At 47.3% G+C, this 19,306-nt stretch overlaps 1 protein-coding gene across 1 annotated transcript in view; it reads left to right on the top strand.

The window, feature by feature from the left end:
- LOC138294049 (cathepsin S-like) overlaps nt 1-19,306 on the top strand; it is a 119,375-nt gene that overhangs the window by 63,240 nt on the left and 36,829 nt on the right. Inside the window, exons 4-5 of the mRNA XM_069233297.1 lie at nt 7,057-7,199; nt 17,953-18,129. Coding sequence (XP_069089398.1) covers nt 7,057-7,199; nt 17,953-18,129 — 320 coding nt within the window. The remainder of the gene's footprint in view (nt 1-7,056; nt 7,200-17,952; nt 18,130-19,306) is intronic.

Genomic DNA, 19,306 nt, shown 5'->3' with positions numbered 1-19,306 from the left:
AGGTGGACTCGGTGGAGTGGGATGGATTAGATTGGGGTGAGGTGTATTGGATTGGAGCGGGGTATATTGGACTGCGTTGAATTGGGATGGACTGGATTGTTGTGGGGTGGTCTGGATTGTAGTTGGGTGGATTGTAGTGGGGTGAATTGAGATGGAGTGAGTGGATTAGATTGGAGTTAGTCGGATTGGACAGATTGTTTTGAATTAGAGTGGGGCAGATTGGATTTGGGGTTTATTTGAGTGGGACAGACAGTTTTGGATTGAAGCGGGCAGATTGGAGTGGGGTGGATTGGGGTGGGATGGGTTGACTGGATTAGGGAGGGGTGGAATGGATTGGGTTAGGGTGGATTGGAGTTGGGTGGGGTGGATTGGGGTGGACTGGGGTGGCATGGATTGGATTGGGGTGAGGTGTATCGTATTGGAGTGGGGTATATTGGACTGCAGTGAATTGGGGTGGACTGGATTGTTGTGGGGTGGTCTGGATTGTAGTAGGGTGGATTGTAGTGGTGTGAATTGGGATAGAGTGAGTGGATTAGATTTGGGTTAGTTGGATTGGACAGATTGTTTCGGTTTAGAGTGGGGCAGATTGGAGTGGGGTTTATTTGGGTGGGACAGACAGTTTTGGATTGAAGTGGGGCAGATTTAAGTGGGGTGGATCGGAGTGGGGAGGATTTTTTTGGATTAAAGTTGCGGCAGATTGGAGTGAGGTGGAATGGAGTGGGTCAGATTGTTTTGGAGGCCTTGCGTGGCTTGATTAGTTTCACTTGCTGGTGCAAGGGTGGCGCAAAACCTTGCTAAATATGCCCCCTTGTCCCTAGTTTTCCTAAATTCTTTCCCTATCCTCCCGCCAAGATCATGCAACAAACCTTGATTATTTTCTCAGAGGTGCACTGCTGCTGAAGTGAAAGGGTATGAATTTGCTGAATTTATGCAAAACAGTGCACCGTGTTCTTTTCCCTACACTGGCACCGTTTTGGCAGGCTAGCGCTAATGCAGACACCCTTGCACCAAGGTGTAAGGGTGGTGTAAGGGTCCCTCTGTTGCATGCAGGATTGTTTTTGTGCAGGAAGGGGCATCTTCCTGCACAAAAACAATCCCAAGAGGCATTTTCCACTTTCTGTGCACTACAGAATGCAGCACACATGGAAAGAAGAAAAAACAAGAAATATAAATACATTTGTACTCATTGCACTTCACCTCAGGAGGCGTAAGGTTTTGTCGCTTCTCCAAGATTTTGTGATTAGTAAATCTGGGGCGGCGTTAAAATCCATTCGTTTTGAGTGAGAAATCCCACTGCAATGCCCATGGAACATCTCCCTGGTGCAGAGTACGGAAACGCAGTGCGATGTGCTGCCTTGCTTTACTTCATATCTATGAGGTTATGCACAGTGGCTTTGTGTGACCTCATAGATATGATTATGTAGTCTGCACCAATGGAGCGTCACAAAAAGTGACACTCCGGTGCAGCACGGGCCTCATAAATATGCCCCATAACTTGCAGAAACATACTTTGATCCTCGTGCGCCAGTGTTAATTCGCACCACGCCACTGGGCTCACACTGCATTGTGATGTAGTGTTCTTTAAAGAGATGGGTCATTGGGGTAGCCCTGATGCCTCTACTGCCCAGAACTCTCCTCTGTCCAGTTTCCTCAAGGGATCTTTCTTTCTTCACTGGTTGCAGTATACATGGAAGACAGACTGTTGTCTCCCACTTCCATTTTAGTTTAGTTTTCTTTTGACTTTAAGTTGGCTTTGTCAATCGAACAAGCTACATTCATGTGCCAAGAGCTCTTAAAATTATACGAATAAGCGTCAGCTTCTGCAGCCAATGGAATGGCTGTTTTTATGATTTGTTGAAGTGTTGAGCACTGTGCGCCATGAATGGAGCCTAGTCTGTGCATTGTTTTCTTCCTGTGGCATCAGCTGTTTTCTTTGGTTTGACATTTGGAAGAAAGTAAGGTCTATGTGGACGGTGTCCATCTGAAGACATATATTTGCAGTTATGTGCAAGCATCCGGTTAGTTCATAACCTGTCCTTGTGACTTCTGAACCCTGGGAAAGGTTTATTGAGTAAGAACCACAAGTGAACCCAGGTGAGTGCTTTAGTATATATACACAACATCTTTTTTATGACATTTTAATATGAAATTCGTGATAAGGGCAAATTAATGTTCTTAATAAATTAAACTATTGCCATAGTTCTCTAACACACATATTTTATTCCCAAATTTGGGACATGTAAAAAGCTAAGAATTACTAAAGGTAGCAACACAAGGGCATGTCAAGGGCATGGCAAGTCGTGTGAGAATGTAGCCTCTTTCTAGCATGGTTACCCCCATTTTGGCCTGTTTGTCAGTTGTTTGACTGTGTCACGGGGATCCTGCTAACCAGGACCCCAGTGCTTATGCTGTCTCCCCTCACAAATTTGTCACCACATACTGGTAACCCAGTATTTCATCCCTAATTGGCATACTGGTGCCCTATTGTAAGTCTCTAGTACTTGGTACTTAGGTACCCAGGGCATTGGGGTTCCAGGGGATCCTTATGAGCTGCACCATTACTTTTGCCACCCATAGAGAGCCCATGCAACGGATTCTGCAGGACAGCCATTGCAGCTTGCATGAAAAGGGGCATGCACCCATTCACAGCCATTTTCACTGCACCAGGTCACTTATAAGTCACGTATATGTCATGCCTTCGAACCCTGAAGTCTGGGCGCAGAGTACCTGTTTGTGAGGGTACCCCTGCAATAGCAGAGCTGCCCCCCAAGTCATCAAGGACCATTTTCCCAGACGTTGTGAGTGTGGGGATGCCATTTTATGCGTGCACTGGACATAGGTTAATACCTATGTCCAGCTTTACAATGTTAACTCCGAATATGGCCATGTAAGGTGTCCAACACCTGGGAATCATACCCCAATCCTGATTCTAGTATTGGTTTTACAATTCCATGCACACTGGGGGCTCCACAGTGGACCCCCAGTACTGCCATTCCAGCCTTCTGAGGTTTTCCAGGCAGCCCCAGCTGCTGCCACCTCACAGACAGGTTTCTGCCCTCCTGTTGCTCAAGCAGCTGATGCTCAGGAAGGCAGAACATAGCATTTCCTTTTGGAAAGGGGAGTTACACCCTCTCCCTTTGGAAATAGGTGTTACAGTCATGGGAGGGGTAGCCTCCCAGAGCCTCTGGAAATGCTTTGACGGGCACAGATGGGGCCCTCCTTGCAAAATCCAGTCTACACCAGTTTAGGGACCCCCAGTCTCTGCTATGGCACGAAACTGGACAAAGGAAAGGGGAGTGACCACTCCCCTGTCCATCACCATCCCATGAGTGGTGCCCAGAGCATCTCCAGAGTGTCCCTGCATTTTGCCATCTTGGATTCCAAGTGGCCAGTGCTAGCAGGTGTCGTCAGAGCCCTCCCCTGATACGTGCCTACCTGTGTAGCTGACCAATCCCCCTTTCAGGTCTATTTAGGGTCTCTCTCCTGGGTGTTTCCTCAGATTCGGATTGCAAGACACCAGCAGGAATCCTCGGCATCCTTTACTTCATCTTCTATCAATGAAACTGCATCTGGACCCTCCAGGAACTCTACAAACTGCAACAAAGAAGCAGAGAAGACTTCGGCAACTTTGTATCTTCAGCTCCTGCCAGCAACTGCAACTGTTTCCAGGTCGTGCATCCTCCAAGGACTGCCTCTCTTCAGCCAGCACCAGAAGAACAAAGGAGTTTCCCTTGAAGTGGAGTCACTTCCCTGCTTCAGCAGGCACCCCTCTACAGCGACGACCGGTGGCGTGGATCCCCTCTCCTGATGTCGAGCCTGGATCCAGCAACACAGGTGGTAGATTGAAGTTACCCCGACTGTCCCAAGGTCCAGCTATCCAACTTTGATGGAGGCAAGATCTTGCCTCCCCACACAAGACAGTACCCTTGTGCACCACATGATTTGCAGTTGCCAAGGCTTGTGTGGGTCCTTCCATGAAGTTCTTTGTGCACAGCTCAGACCCCCAGCACTCCTTCTTGTGATGCACAGCTTCCTGAGTGGTTCTCCGGCGGTGTGGAATCCCTTTGTGTCGTGTTGCATGGGCCTCCATTTGCACCTTCTTTGTGCCTGTGCTGTGGACTCCTGTGCATGCTGCCTGGTCTTCTGAGGGCTCTCTGTGTTGCTGAGAGCCCCCTTTGTCTCCCCCTCCTGGGTAGAGGCCACCAGGTCCCTCCTGGTCCCGGGCAGCGCCATTTCCTGCTAACCACAAGCTTTGCGTGTGCCAAGGCCTGTTGGCTGAATCCAGCGACGCAAACCAGACTGCAATCTTCGATCCGGCATGGGACATCATCTTCACCAACCAGGAATCAACATCCATTTTCCTGGGTGCAGTACTGACTGCTCTTCCACACCAGTGGTTCTTCTTTTGCACATTCATCCGGGTTAGCAGGGGCTCCTGTTCGCCCTGGACTCTTCAGTGCATCTTGGACTTTGTCCCCTTCTTCAACAGGTCTTCAGGTCCAGGAATCCATTGTTCGTGTCTTGCAGTCTCTTCTGGTTTTTGCATTATCTTCTGTCACGTGTGCTTGTGTGTTCTAGGAAACTTACTGTGATTTACTCCTGCTTTCCTGGGCTCTTGGGTGGGTTCTATTCCTTACATTTGGTGTTTTCTTACACTACCAGTGTCCCTCTACAGATTACACATGCCTAGGTGGGAAACTGACTTTCGCATTCCATTATTATAGTTTATGGTTGTAGTCCCCCAGGTCCATTACTATCAATTGTGATTTTCACTATTTGCACGGTTTTCTAACTGTTTTTACATGTATTTCTGCATTCTAGTGTATATTTTCTGCTCCTGAGGGAGTGTAGTCTCTAAGGTATTTTTGGCCTTGTGTCACTAAAATAAAGTACCTTTATTTTTGTAACACTGAGTATTTTATTTCATGTGTGTCAGTACTGTGTGACTACAGTGGTACTGAATGAGCTTTGCATGTCTCCTAGTTAGGCCTTGGCTGCTCATCCACAGCTACCACTAGAGAGCCTGGCCTCTAGACACTGACTACACTACAGTAATAAGGGATATCTGGACCTGGTATAAGGTGTAAGTACCATAAGCTACCCACTACAAACCAGGCCAACCTCCTACAAGTTGTTGCTAAGTCATTCATCCATGTGAAGGGGTGTAGCTTCCAGTTGTGGCTTTGCAGACGTCAGAAAGCTGCATACAAGGTGTGATGTTGTAATGCCAACAGAAGCGTAGATCAACTATATTTTGTGTTAATAACTTGATGCAAACAGAGGGAACAATCGGGCATATTTAAGAGCTCCTAGCACCTCCTTGCACCACTTTAGCATAATTTTTTATGCTAATGTGGCACGAGGCCAAAATCGCTGTGCCATATTTACAAAGTGGTGCAAAGCATGCTTTGCGCCACTTTGAAAACTCTTGTGCCTGCGCCAGGTATAATGTATGCAAGCGGAGCGTACCCCCGTTAGGGAAGCTGAAATAATGGCGCAAAGAAATCTTGGAGATTTCTTTGCGTCATTTTTATCAGCATTTTTAACGCCTGCTCAGAGCGTGTTAAAAGGAGGCTCCCATTGGTTACAATGGGATTCTGGGTGCTTTGCAGGATTAGGGTCAACATTTTTTTGGTTTGGCTCATCCTGCAAAGCGCCGGACTAGCATCATAATTACTGCCATAGTGCGCCTCAGTTAAATACAGCGCACACATGGTGGCATTAGGGGCGTGCTGAGGGGCGCAAGAAAAGTGGCGCTGTACTAAGTTCAGTGCCACTTTTCATAAATCTTTCCCAATGTCTTTTCATCCCAAAGCATCAGTGCTCGTGTCATCCATGCAGAGGAGCCACAGCTGGGCGAGAGCAGCAGAAACACTCATAAAACAGCACAAAAGGTAGATCTACTGAAGAGGCATGTATGGCTTAGCATGAGATCCTAGCGCCAAATGAAGCCAGGGGCAGGCAAGGGGATAGCGCCAATAAAGCCAGGCCTGACCAAGGGCCAAGCGGATAGTGCCAATGAAGCCAGGCACGGGCAAGGGGATAGCGCCAATGAATCCAGGCACGGCAAGGGGATAGTGCCAATGAAGCCAGGCAAGGGGATAGCACCAATGAAGCCAGGCACAGCAAGGGGATAGTGCCAATGAAGCCAGGCAAGGGGATAGCGCCAATGAAGCAAGGCAGGTAGTGCCCAATGAATCCAGGCACAGTGAAGGGGATAGCGCCAATGAAGCCAGGCAGATAGCACCAAATGAAACCAGGCTGGATCAAGGGCCCAGCGGATAGAGCCAATGAAGCCAGGCACCGGCAAGGGGATAGCACCAATGAAGCCAGGCAGGGTCATGGGCCAAGCGGGTAGCGCCAATAAATCCAGGCACGGAAAAGCAGCTTGCACCAATGAATCCAGGCAAGGCGATAGCGCCAATGAAGCCAGGCAGATAGTGCCAAATGAAGCCAGGCAAGGGGATAGCGCCAATGAAGCCAGGCGCAGGCAAGGGGATAGCGTCAAATGAAGCCAGGCCTGACCAAGGGCCAAGCGGATATCATGGTATTCACAGCCCGGTGTTTAATTTCAATGAAATTACATATTTTGTGCACATTTTGGGCTCTTTTCATTGCCAAGAGTTTTTTGGAAGGTGCACCTCGAGGACAAATTTTACGCAAACAAGTCTTCTGCCAAAGCTCAATGTTTATCATCACACAAAACACCTTAGCACAACTCATGACTCTTTCTAAATGGAGCTCGCGCCATTTTTCTGTTTGCCCCGTGTAGAGGTGGACGTTTAACCTCAGCTCTGCGCTGCATGAAGTTTAAGGAATCTGAACCCCGAAGTGATGATGCAGTGAGCAGGGGATGGGCCACTGATGAAGTTGGGAGGGTAAAGAAGGAGATTTAGGAGAGGAAGGGTGATGTTTAGAAGAACAAAGACCAGTCTTGTGGCCTGGAACCCTGGAAGTCCTTGCAGCTTTGCAGTGTGTAGGTCTGCTAGTGAAGTGACTAGGAGGGCCCAGTCCAAGCTGAGAGTCACACTGATCCACGGTGACTTACATTTGCAGGAAGGGCCTACACGACTCCTGAGGAGGAGCTGGTCCGCCGGGAGCGGTGGCAGACGAACTGGAAGATGGTGGTGGACCACAACAAGCAGGCAGACCTGGCCAACCGCACCTACCGAATGGCCCTGAACCACTTCGCTGACAGGGTAAGAGGAGTTTTAGAAAATATTCAACAGAAGCAACTGAACCTTGATGTAAAGGGTGCTGACCTGCCAAATGATAATGAAAACTATTTCCAAAAATTCTAAAAAGAATATACAAGTAGGTTTTTCACGTGCTGTATCTCAATGTTTACGTGTTTGTGCAATAAAGCTCAAGGGGTGTGAGTGCACTGCATCGATTAATCATTCCACAGATAGGATTCTGATCTTTGCATTTGTTTACTATCTCAAATTTGGGTTTCCTGGTGTCTGATCTTTGCATTTGTTTAATAGCTCATATTTGGTTTTCTTGGTGTCTGATCTTTGCATTTATTTAATATCTCATATTTGGGTTTCCTGGTGTCTGATCTTTGCATTTATTTAATAGCTCATATTTGGGTTCCCTGGTGTCTGATCTTTGCATTTGTTTACCATCTCATATTTGGGTTTCCCGGTGTCTGATCTTTGCATTTGTTTAATATCTCATATTTGGGGTTCCTGGTGTCTGATCTTTGCATTTGTTTAACATCTCATATTTGGGCTTCCTGGTGTCTGATCTTTGCATTTGTTTAATATATAATATTTGTGTTTCCTGGTGTCTGATCTTTGCATTTGTTTAATATCTCATATTTGGGTTTCCTGGTGTCTGATCTTTGCATTTGTTTAATATATCATATTTGTGTTTCCTGGTGTCTGATCTTTGCATTTGTTTAATATCTCATATTTGGGTTTCCTGGTGTCTGATCTTTGCATTTATTTAATAGCTCATATTTGGGTTCCCTGGTGTCTGATCTTTGCATTTGTTTACCATCTCATATTTGGGTTTCCCGGTGTCTGATCTTTGCATTTGTTTAATATCTCATATTTGGGGTTCCTGGTGTCTGATCTTTGCATTTGTTTAATATATCATATTTGTGTTTCCTGGTGTCTGATCTTTGCATTTGTTTAACATCGCATATTTGGGTTTCCAGGTGTCTGATCTTTGCATTTGTTTAACATCTCATATTTGGGTTCCCCGGTGTCTGATCTTTGCATTTGTTTAACATCTCATATTTGGGCTTCCTGGTGTCTGATCTTTGCATTTGTTTAACATCTCATATTTGGGCTTCCTGGTGTCTGATCTTTGCATTTGTTTTATATATCATATTTGTGTTTCCTGGTGTCTGATCTTTGCATTTGTTTAATATCTCATATTTGGGTTCCCTGGTGTCTGATCTTTGCATTTGTTTAATATCTCATATTTGGGTTCCCTGGTGTCTGATCTTTGCATTTGTTTAATATCTCATATTTGGGTTCCCTGGTGTCTGATCTTTGCATTTGTTTAATATCTCATATTTGGGTTCCCTGGTGTCTGATCTTTGCATTTGTTTAATATCTCATCTTTGGGTTCCCTGGTGTCTGATCTTTGCATTTGTTTAATATCTCATATTTGGGTTTCCTGGTGTCTGATCTTTGCATTTGTTTGATATCTCATATTTGGGTTCCCTGGTGTCTGATCTTTGCATTTGTTTAATATCTCATATTTGGGTTTCCTGGTGTCTGATCTTTGCATTTCCGGGTTATTCCTAGCGTTTCATCTTTACATTTCCTTGTGTTCGATCTTCAGGAGTTAGGTCTTTGCATTTCCTGTGTTTCACCTGCGTATTTCCTGCTCCTTGACCTTTGTGTTTCTGGTGTTCGATCTTTGCATCTTCTGATCTTCGTGGTTTTTTGCCTCCAGATCATATGTATTGTTTTTCACCTGATCGTTCCCCGTTCAATGACATCATCACGGATCTCTGTATTTACTGTAACTTGATGTTTGCATTTACTTTTGCATGTAAACACAATGCACACACACACACACGCTTACACGCTTACACACACGTACCTGCACTCCACTCACCCTTGCTCACAAGCACATACTCACATGGCCACAAGCCATGAGTCATGCAGGTAAACACATGCACACAGACACATGTGCCTGCACACACTCTTACACACACGTACATGGACTCACACGTGCCCGCACACACACAGACACACACACATGCATGAGCACACCACATGTAGGAGGCTGGCCTGGCTTATAGTGGGTACCAAGGGTACTTACACCTTGTGCCAGGTCCAGTTATCCCTCATTAGTAGAATAGAGGTGTTTCTAGCAGCTTAGGCTGATAGAAGGTAGCTATGGCAAAGCAGTTTAGGCTGAACTAGGAGACATGCAAAGCTCCTACTATACCACTTATATCATATAGCATTATATCATAAGAATCACATTACTCAGAGTTACTAAAAATAAAGGTACTTTATATTAGGGACAATGTGCCAAAAATATCTCAGAGGATATACTCCCTTAGGAGGTAAGTAAAATACACAAAATATACACACAAACCAAAAACAGGTAAGTAAACAGTTAGAAAAGTAGTGCAAACATTGTAGAATACAATGGGATACAATAGGCCTAGGGGCAACACAAACCATATACTAAGAAAGTGGAATGTGAACCACTTAGGGACCCCAGGCCGAGTGTAGTGTGTAGAGGGTCGCTGGGAATGTAAGAAAACACTAAGAGTGTCCAAGGTACCCCAAGACCCTAAAAAGTAGAAGTAAAGTTACCCTACTTCCCTAGAAACACACTAAAGACGTGATAGGAGATTCTGCAAAGACCATAACAGGCTGCAAAGCATTGAAGACGGATTCCTGGACCTGAGGACCTGTAAAGGAAGGGGACCAAGTCCAAGAGTCACAAAAGTGTCCAGGAGGGGCAGGAGCCCACTAAATCCCGGATGAAGGTGCAAAAGGGCGACCTCTGGGTGGAAGAAGCTGAAGATTCTGCAACAATAGAAGATGGCAGGAACGTCTCTTTTGCACAGAATGTGTAACACGGTGTGCTGGAGGATGCAGAGTTGTTTCCTCGCAGAAAAACCACAAACTAGCCTTGCTAGCCGCAAAGGTTGCAGTTGAAGAAAAAGGGAGCTGCCTGGGCCCAGGAAGGACCAGGAGGTCGCCACTTGGGAGAGGAGACAGAGGAGGTGCCCAGCAACACAGAGAGCCCCCGCAGAAGCAGACAGCACCCACAGAAGTACTTGAACACAGGTTCAAGAAAACTGAGCACAGCGGTCGTCTCAACACTACAAAGGAGGGTCCCACGAAGCCGGTGGTCACTCAGTGAGTTGAGCAGTGCAGTACGGAGGGCTGGGGACCTGGGCTGTGCTGTGCACAAAGGATTCTTTGCAAAAGTGCACGGAAGCCCTAGCAGCTGCAGTTCACGCAGACAGGATTACTGTCTGGCGTGGGGGGCAAAGACTTACCTCCACCAAATTTGGACAAATGGACCACTGGACTGTCGGGGTCACTTGTATCAGCTCTTGTGTTCCAGGGACCACTCTCGTCACGATGAGAGGGGACCCAAAGGAGAGGTGAAGCAGAAGTTTGGTGCCTGTGTTAGCAGGGAAAGATTCCCTCGACCCACAGGAGATTTCTTCTTGGCTTCCAGTGGAGGGTGAAGGCAGACAGCCCCCAGAGCATGCACCACCAGGAAACAGTTGAGAAAGCCGGCAGGATTAGGCGCTACAATGTCGCTGGTAGTCTTCTTGCTACTTTGTTGCAGTTTTGCAGGCGTCCTGGTGCAGTCAGCGGTTGATCCTTGGCAGAAGTTGAAGAGAGAGATGCAGAGGAACTCTGGTGAGCTCTTGCATTCATCATCTGAAGAGAAGCCCACAGTAGAGACCCTAAATAGCCCTCAGAGGAGGATTGGCCACCTAGTCAGGTAAGCACCTATCAGGAGGGGTCTCTGACGTCGCCTGCTGGCACTGGCCACTCAGAGGTCTCCATTGTGCCCTCACACCTCTGCATTCAAGATGGCAGAGGTTTGGGACACATTGGAGGAGCTCTGGGCACCACCCCTGGGTGGTGATGGACAGGGGAGTAGTCACTCCCCTTTCCTTTGTCCAGTTTCGCACCAGAGCAGGGGCTGGGGGATCCCTGAACCGGTGTAGACTGGTTTATGCAAGGAGAGCCCCAGCTGTGCCCTTCAAAGCATTCCCAGAGGCCAGGAGAGGCTACTCCTCTCAGGCCCTTAACACCTATTTCCAAAGGGAGAGGGTGTAACACCCTCTCTCAGAGGAAATCCTTTGTTCTTCCTTCCTGGGACTGGGCTGCCTAGACCCCAGGAGGGCACAAGCCTGTCTGTGGGTTGGCAGCAGTGGTAGCTGCAGTGAAAACCCCAGAGAGCTGGTTTCGCAGTAACCGGGGTCCATGCTGGAGCCCCGGGGATGCATGGGATTGGCACCCCAATACCAGATTTGGCATGGGGGACAATTCCATGATCTTAGACATGTTACATGGCCATATTCGGAGTTACCATTGTGAAGCTACATATAGGTATTGACCTATATGAAGCGCACATGTGTAATGGTGTCCCCGCACTCACAAAGTGTGGGGAAATTGCCCTGAACTGTGTGGGGGCACCTTGGCTAGTATTAGGGTGCCCTCATACTTAGTAACTTTGCACCTAACCATCACCAAGTGAGGGTTAGACATATAGGTGACTCATAAGTTACTTAAGTGCAGTGTAAAATGGCTGTGGAATAACGTGGACGTTATTTCACTCAGGCTGCAGTGGCAGGCCTGTGTAAGAATTGTCTGAGCTACCTATGGGTGGAAAAATAAATGCTGCAGCCCATAGGGATCTCCTGGAACCCCAATATCCTGGGTACCTCAGTACCATATACTAGGGAATTATAAGGGTGTTTCAGTGTGCCAATTAGAATTGGTAAAAATGGTCACTAGCCTGTCAGTGACAATTTTAAAGGCAGAGAGAGCATAAGCACTGAGGTTCTGATTAGCAGAGTCTCAGTGACACGGGGAACACACATTCAGGGGACAACTATGAGCCATGGGGTCCTGGCTAGCAGGATCCCAGTGAGACAGGCAAAAAAATGACACATAAGTAAAAATGGGGGTAACATGCCAGGCAAGATGGTACTTTCCTACACCACACAATTCACTTGCATACATTCATGCTCACACACACATTTACATGTGCTCACACACACAAACATGTTCACACACATGTTCACACACTCATCAGTGGACCTTCAATGCTTCACTAGGAACATGCAGTCAAGCACCAGAAATGGAGGCACACTTAGAAGGACAGGGGTAAAAAGACAGATTAACACACCAACCACATGGACACACAGAAGGATGGATGCAATCTTCATGCCCACATGATCTTCAACCCTTCAGCTCATATGGTGGAGGAAATCAAAACGGATTTCACAAGAAGAAAAGAGCCATTGCACATTCAAGGTGATTTCTGGCCCTGATTCCCCCCAGCCAGACATGGACCTGCTTCAATTGATGACAAATAAGGTGGTAGAGGCCACCTTTCCAACAACAGAGGGCCCTTTCATACCTAAAAGGATCAAGGCCACTTAAGACGTTGACATAGATGTGTCCAAATAGGTAGGCGAGCAGACTGCCAGGTACATTCAGGGGGGCGACCTAAAAAAAAGTCACCACACACCTGAGAGAAAGGTTTGCTTAGGTGGAAGTGCCCTCACAAGCAAAAGAAGAGCCTGAATGCTTACCAGTAAATAAAGCAAACAGAGGCCCTCTGTCTGGAGAGTGGGCAGATGTGGAAAAAACCTAACTTTCTAAGGTTCCTTTCTAGACATTATCTCTAGTTAAATTTCAAGAAGATTTTGGCATGAACATTAAGGTTTACACTTTGATGGAGAGGGCTGGACTCTGGTGGATTCATTATATCTGAGGACGACACTCCATCAGATGCCACTGACAAGAAATGTGAAGGAGCCACTAAAAGGCAATGCTCAGCATCAAAAGTTCCTCTAAGGGCTGGAACCTATGTGACCGCTACTATCCAAGCTCTCCTTGAAGACTGCCAGACATTGGCAGAGCAGCTCCAGCAAGGAGAAGATGGCACTGACAGACTCTCATGATGCACTAAGTGGTAAGACTGCTGTTGAAAATATTGTTTGATAATCTGTACAGCTTCATTGGATTCTGGGCCAACAGCGGAGGCCAGGAGGAACATCAGGATGAAGTCATGGATAGGAGACAGCACACAGAAGGAAGCCTTGAGGCACCTCCCTTTTAATGAGAACAAACTGTTTGTGGCAGTTAGAAGAACTGGTGAAGAAGTCAGGAAAAGACCATAAACTTCTGGGTCCTAACCATCCAGCATCAAGAGGAAGAGGGTTTGGCTATTGCTTAGCTTTTGGTCAAGCCTTTACATCCAGGGAAACTGGTTAGCCCTATTGTGGCAGGGTACATGGCTGAGGATGTTCCTTCTCAGATAATGCCCTGCAGTAACCCCCTATTCCTGCAGCCCCTTCAACAGTGCCAAACTCATGACTATCCTAAAAGAGTAGGAGAAAAATCACCACGCAGAGGTCCTTCCACTTCTGGGTGTGACCTTCCTGCTCCTCCTGTGAGGGCTTCCACCATCCCTCTCCTCGGACTGCACAGGGGCCCAGGGTGTTCCAAGTAGGAAGGGCTGAGGAGGGACAGTCACACAGATGCCACTGCCAAGACTAACCTCATTTTACATTAAACAAGCACTGCAGCAGAAGCATGGGCAGGGGCTTATCGACGAGTATTGTCAGGTGGACACCTTCTGAATAAATTATGAGTTGGATCGCACACTTGGGGTAAATTCATCACTGTACAGTTGTTTTGGAGTGTGTGATCACCCTCTTAAAAGCACAGGTAATGTAGAGGCAAGATCCAGGGGAGATCCAAGGTAGTGCCAATCTGCATGCCGAGAGAGCCACTTTCTGCCACTCACTCTTTTGTACACTGACCCGGAGACCCGTTTCACAGTGGAGAACAGCAGAGCTATCTACCATTGTTACAGATTGAGGTGGAGTTAAGAGAGGGACACCCCGCACTGCAGCAATACTGCATGGTAAAGTCTGATCTCTCAGCCCCCCATGGCTTTCCTCATCTGCCAGCTGGTGGACATCAGGATGAAGTGGGTGACTACCCCATATATTTGTTTACTTACTCATTGACCCTTTTCCTGTTAATGGCCCGGTTTAGGTAGTTGGGGACATCTGTGGATGAAGTTGGTTTGTTAGTCAACCAGGATCAGAGAATCAGACTGGTCCCCTAACCATCACATGAGCGCCATGCCATCGCTTTTCCTTAAAACTCATGGTGACCCAAACATAGAAAAACATCAGAACCACACCCCCCTAAACTAATTAATGTTTAGGTAGAGGTGCGAAGGGTCAAATTTATGGCCAAGTGATGCAGCGCGTACAGATAAGATAGAGATCCATTAAAGTGGACAATTTGAACCCACACACAGAAATCCTGAACGGCAATATCTGTGGCTCATCTGTGGCGAGTGTACCTTGTAGCAGAATGACTTGTGGGAGGCTGATGGGCGGGTGCTTGGATGTGCCATTCAGTGAAGTGTGGAGTAACACAACCTGACAACAAGGAATACATTCTGACCTCTTCTGCCAAGAATGCTTCACTGGGATATGCTTTTCAATGAGGAGTACAAGTAGTGATAAGGAGCTCAACATTAGCTCTTGCTTCTAACCTCTGGCACAAAAACTCAAGCATGTTGATAAAGAGCCTTTAAAAACTAAAAAAATCTTTTCAGTCTGTGAAAGGTGAAGTTAGTCCTACACCCAATTCCTGTATGTTTGTTGGCACCCGGTGAGATGCCAGCTCTCTTTACATTCAGGTGACACTACTTGCGGTACTTGAGATGGTGAACTCTGGGCCTGTCCTGGATCCTGAGGACATCTGGGATATGCCACCTGCAGGTGTGCTCGCTTGTCCAACTCTTAGGGGGCAAGGGGATTGAATGTCTGAAGTTAGACCTTCAGGGAGCCAGAGACCCAGCTCAGAACTCCTACGAGCTGACATCAACATTTACCTTCAACCTGTGCCTAACCGTGCTTGGCAGGAGGGGCACAGATGTCACCCTGGGGAAAGTCCAGGATGAAGAGCCTAAACCATCAATGGTGACCACTTGTCACCCACTGTGCCAGCTTCACATAAGCAAGGAAGATCCTTCTGAAATCCACAGAGCTGAGCAGTATATGGATTGACGTTCCAGGGTGTGCACTTTAAAGATTTCATCACATCATCGGGGATTACTGTGCATCTCCAGCTGCTGTGTCCTATGTGTGCACTCCAGGTGTAGAATCTTGCAGCACATAATCTTGGCAAGCTGAGGTTCTTCAGTGGTGACACAATAAAATGGAGGCATGTATTAAGGATGCTGCAGTACCTTTGAAGCACACTGGGCTACAATGGTTGACCTTGAAGCTGGCCTGAGGCAGCATGGAGTTTTCCAGACAAATCACTGTGGCAGAAAATTGGTGCCAGTAAGCGTGAGACTCACATCATCGAGAAGTTAAAGGGAGACCAGTAATAGTGGGATCTGTGGATATATTTTACAGACTGGTTTAAGATCACCATCCAGGACTTTCTGGGTGCAACAGAGGCACTAAAGAGGAGGAAGACCCCATGCCTGTTCAATTAAGATGCCTGGATGCCACAGAGCAACAGAAGAGGAAGACGACCCCATGCCTACTCCAAGAGGATGCCTGGATGCCACAGAAGAGGGAGTAGACCCCTGGGCTGCTCCAGGAGAATGCCTGGATACCACATGGGTGCAGAAGAGGGAGTCAACCTCTGCCTGCTCCAAGAGGATGCCTGGATGCCACAGAGGCACAGAAGAAGGAGTAGAACCCCTGCCTGGGTGCCACAGAGGCACAGAAGAGGAAGAGGACCCCCTGCTTGCTCCAAGAGGATGCCTGAATGCCACAGAGGCACAGAGGAGGGGGAGGACAGCCTGCCTGCTCAAGAGGATGCCTGAATGCCACAGAAGAGGGGGAAGCCACCTGCCTGCACCAAGAGGATGTCTGAATGCCACACAGTCACAGAAGAGGGAGAAGGCTCTGTGCCTGCTCCAAGAGAATGCCTGGATGCCACTGAGCCATGGAAGAGGAAGAAGACCCCCTGCCTGCTCCAAGAGGATGCCTAGATTCCACCGAAGAGGGAGTAGACCCCCTGCCTGCTCCAAAATAATGCCTGGAAGCCACAGGGGCAAAGAAGAGGGAGTGGGCCTGTACCTGCTCCAAGAGGATGTCTGGATGCCACAAAGGGACAGAAGAGAGCGTGGACCCCTAGCCTGCTCCAAGAGGATGCCTGGATGTCACAGAGGCACAGAAGTGGAAGAAGACCCCATGCCTGCTCTAAGAGGATGTCTGAATGCCACAGAACCACAGAAGAGGGAGTAGACCCCCTGCCTGCTCAAAGAGGATGCCTGGATGCCACTGAGCCACAGAAGAGGTAGAAGACCCCCATGCCTGCTCCATGAGGATGACTGGATGCCACAAAAGAGGAAGCAGACCTAATTCCTGATCCAAGAAGATGCCTGGATGCTACAGGGGCACAGAAGAGGAAGTAGACCCCCTGCCTTCTCCAAGAGGATGTCTGGATGCCACAGAGCCACAGAAAAGGATGCCTGGATGCCACAGAGCCTCAGTAGAAGGAGAAGACCACATGTCTGCTCTACAAGGATGACTGGAGGCCACAGAAGAGGTAGTAGATCCCATGCCTCATTCAAGAGGATGCCAGAATGCCACAGAGCCATAGAAGAGTAAGAAGACCATGCTTGCTCAAGAGGATGCCCTGCTGCCCATACGCCCATCAGCCTCTTCACTCAAGTGCCACATCAGTGGTGCAGTGTGTAGCAGTACAAGACAAGTGACCCTTCCCCAGACGTTCTGGCTGTTTGCAGCATCATTGGCCTCTTCCACGTCAGTGATAAATCCCAGTGCACTATTAAGCCAGTGGCCATTAAGGGTAAACATGGAAATGCGTTATTGTTTTATTCTTTCCCAAGTTCACATTTTTGTGGATTTTGATTTTAATATTACTTTTGACACTTTATTGTTTTTTAATCCACTATCCTGCATAGAAAAGTCATGTCTTTTTAACTAATTGTTAATAAGACCTCATGTAGGATCTCTGAGCGTGGCCACACCACACTGGCCTGACTACCCATTGTGACCCAGACATCTCTACTTCTGTTGATTGACTGGAGGTCAGAGACCAGAGGCCATTGAGGTAGGAATCCTGCTCCATCCACTTTCATTCCAACTGCCCTAGAACTGTCCATCATCTTGGTATTCATCCTACTGAAGTGGTAGAGAGACAATGTGCGCCATTCTAGAACATTCCAAAGAGACTGAAATTAATGTTTAGAAGGTAGGTCCTGTGTAGCAACAGCCCCCACCCATGGGAAAAGCTATGTTTGTTGCCAGATTGTAAGCCAGAAGGGGTGGAGTCCACTTTGAAGGCATCATGTTCAATAAGTCTCTACTCAGGTGGATGCTTTACATCGAAGACAAACTAAGCTTTCGCTTTCACTCTCTTTTACCAAAGGACTCTCTCTTGTCTTTTAGTTTCTGTCCCTTCACTCCTTATCTCTTCTCTTCCCTTCACTTCATTTTACTTTGCCCTTCTTTCTCCTTTTTTTGACTTGACCTCTAGTTCTTGGGGTCTCACCTCCCTCCTGCTGCTCTCTTGTCTTACACCTATGGCTTATCTTCCTTCTCTTTAATCCTCTTGCTGTTTCTCTCAATCATTTTCGTATAGCTGCTCCTAAGCTCTTTTTCTCACTTTCAATCAATTCTCCTAGATTCTCTGCCTCAAGTTCTCTCTATGTCTTCCAGTCTCCTCTCTTTAATCCTCTCTCATGTATTTTTTATTTTTGCAGACGCGATCTGAGCTGGAATCAATGTCTTGCCTCAAGATCCCAACCATCAAACCCAAGAGCGTGTCCAAGAGGTGGAGCGCGCACACGCTGCCCGCTCACGTGGACTGGAGGGATGAGAACTGTGTGACCTCGGTGAAGGACCAGGGCAACTGCGGCTCCTGCTGGGCATTTGCTGCGGTGCGTATGTCACCTATGACCCAAGTGCCTACATCACTTACTGTGTCATGGCACTTTATTATTGTTTTTTAGAATAATATAAACATACAGATTCAGGAGAGGTGAAATAATTGTTTTATGGTCTTTAAAAGTGCTTGCTATTTCTAGGTCGAGCTTCCTGGTCAGCACGTGCACTGCTGCGAGGCATATTGTGGCCTACCAAGAACAGAGAGGGGCTTGGAGACCAACCATTGATCACCACTGTATTGCTTTCCTTTCACTCTCATTGGCTGCTTCTCATTCATGTTGTAACTTTCCAGTCTTGTGTTTGTCCCTCCCATGGAGGACTGCCTCTTTACCATATCTGTGATTGGCTAGAAGCTCTGCTTTCGCTGCTTGCTTTTCAAGCACTATTTATTTCCTTTGTGTTAGGCACTCCATTGGAAAGCATGTGTTTTTCAGCTGTCTTCCTCGTGTGCTTCTCTCCCCTTGCACCTGTGTTACTTTCTGTCATGTGTGTGTTGTGGCTCTCCCTATTTCCTCCCTTTGCCTTCCATGTTACTTTACTCCACCTGAACCCTCTGTGTTGCTTCCCCTCCCCCCACTCATGTTGCTTCCACCTCGAGTGTTGTGGCTGCATCAAAGATTTTTTTTGTTTCAACTTTATCCATATTTCACAGCATCAGGGATTCTGGCAGCACGGCCAAAAACCATTGGCAAACCCAAGAGATCACAAGGATGAGATCTATTGGCTTTGCCAATGCTTGTTTCATTTTACTCTTGGAAAGGCGACTATAGAAATATAAGCAATATTATGAGATTTCCTGCAGAATATATGAAATTAGATTATATTCTGAAAAGCACAGGCCCGATGATCATGTTTGCACAATATTATGCTACAGTCGCGCGCACAAGGACACAGGCCCATGTAGTAGGCGGGAGTATGACCCGGTGTTCAGCTCCTTACATGGCTCTCCTCACACTCAGGGGGCACCTTCGGGTCACTCCCAGCCCTGTCCGCAGGCACGTTCTACTTCTGCATTCCAAGTTTATGCATCTTCCCTGCTAAAATAATATTAATAAACAACCATGACCCGGAGGAAAAAACATCCATCACTTCGAGTGCCTCCAAATATCACCGCCCCCTCTCGGCGCTAACAGCTACAACTCAGAGATCTGTTTCTGTTATCATAGTCCT

Source organism: Pleurodeles waltl, chromosome 4_2 (genome assembly GCF_031143425.1).
Source record: "Pleurodeles waltl isolate 20211129_DDA chromosome 4_2, aPleWal1.hap1.20221129, whole genome shotgun sequence".
NCBI classification, from domain to species: domain Eukaryota; kingdom Metazoa; phylum Chordata; class Amphibia; order Caudata; family Salamandridae; genus Pleurodeles; species Pleurodeles waltl.
This window is presented reverse-complemented; position numbering and strand designations above follow the sequence as displayed.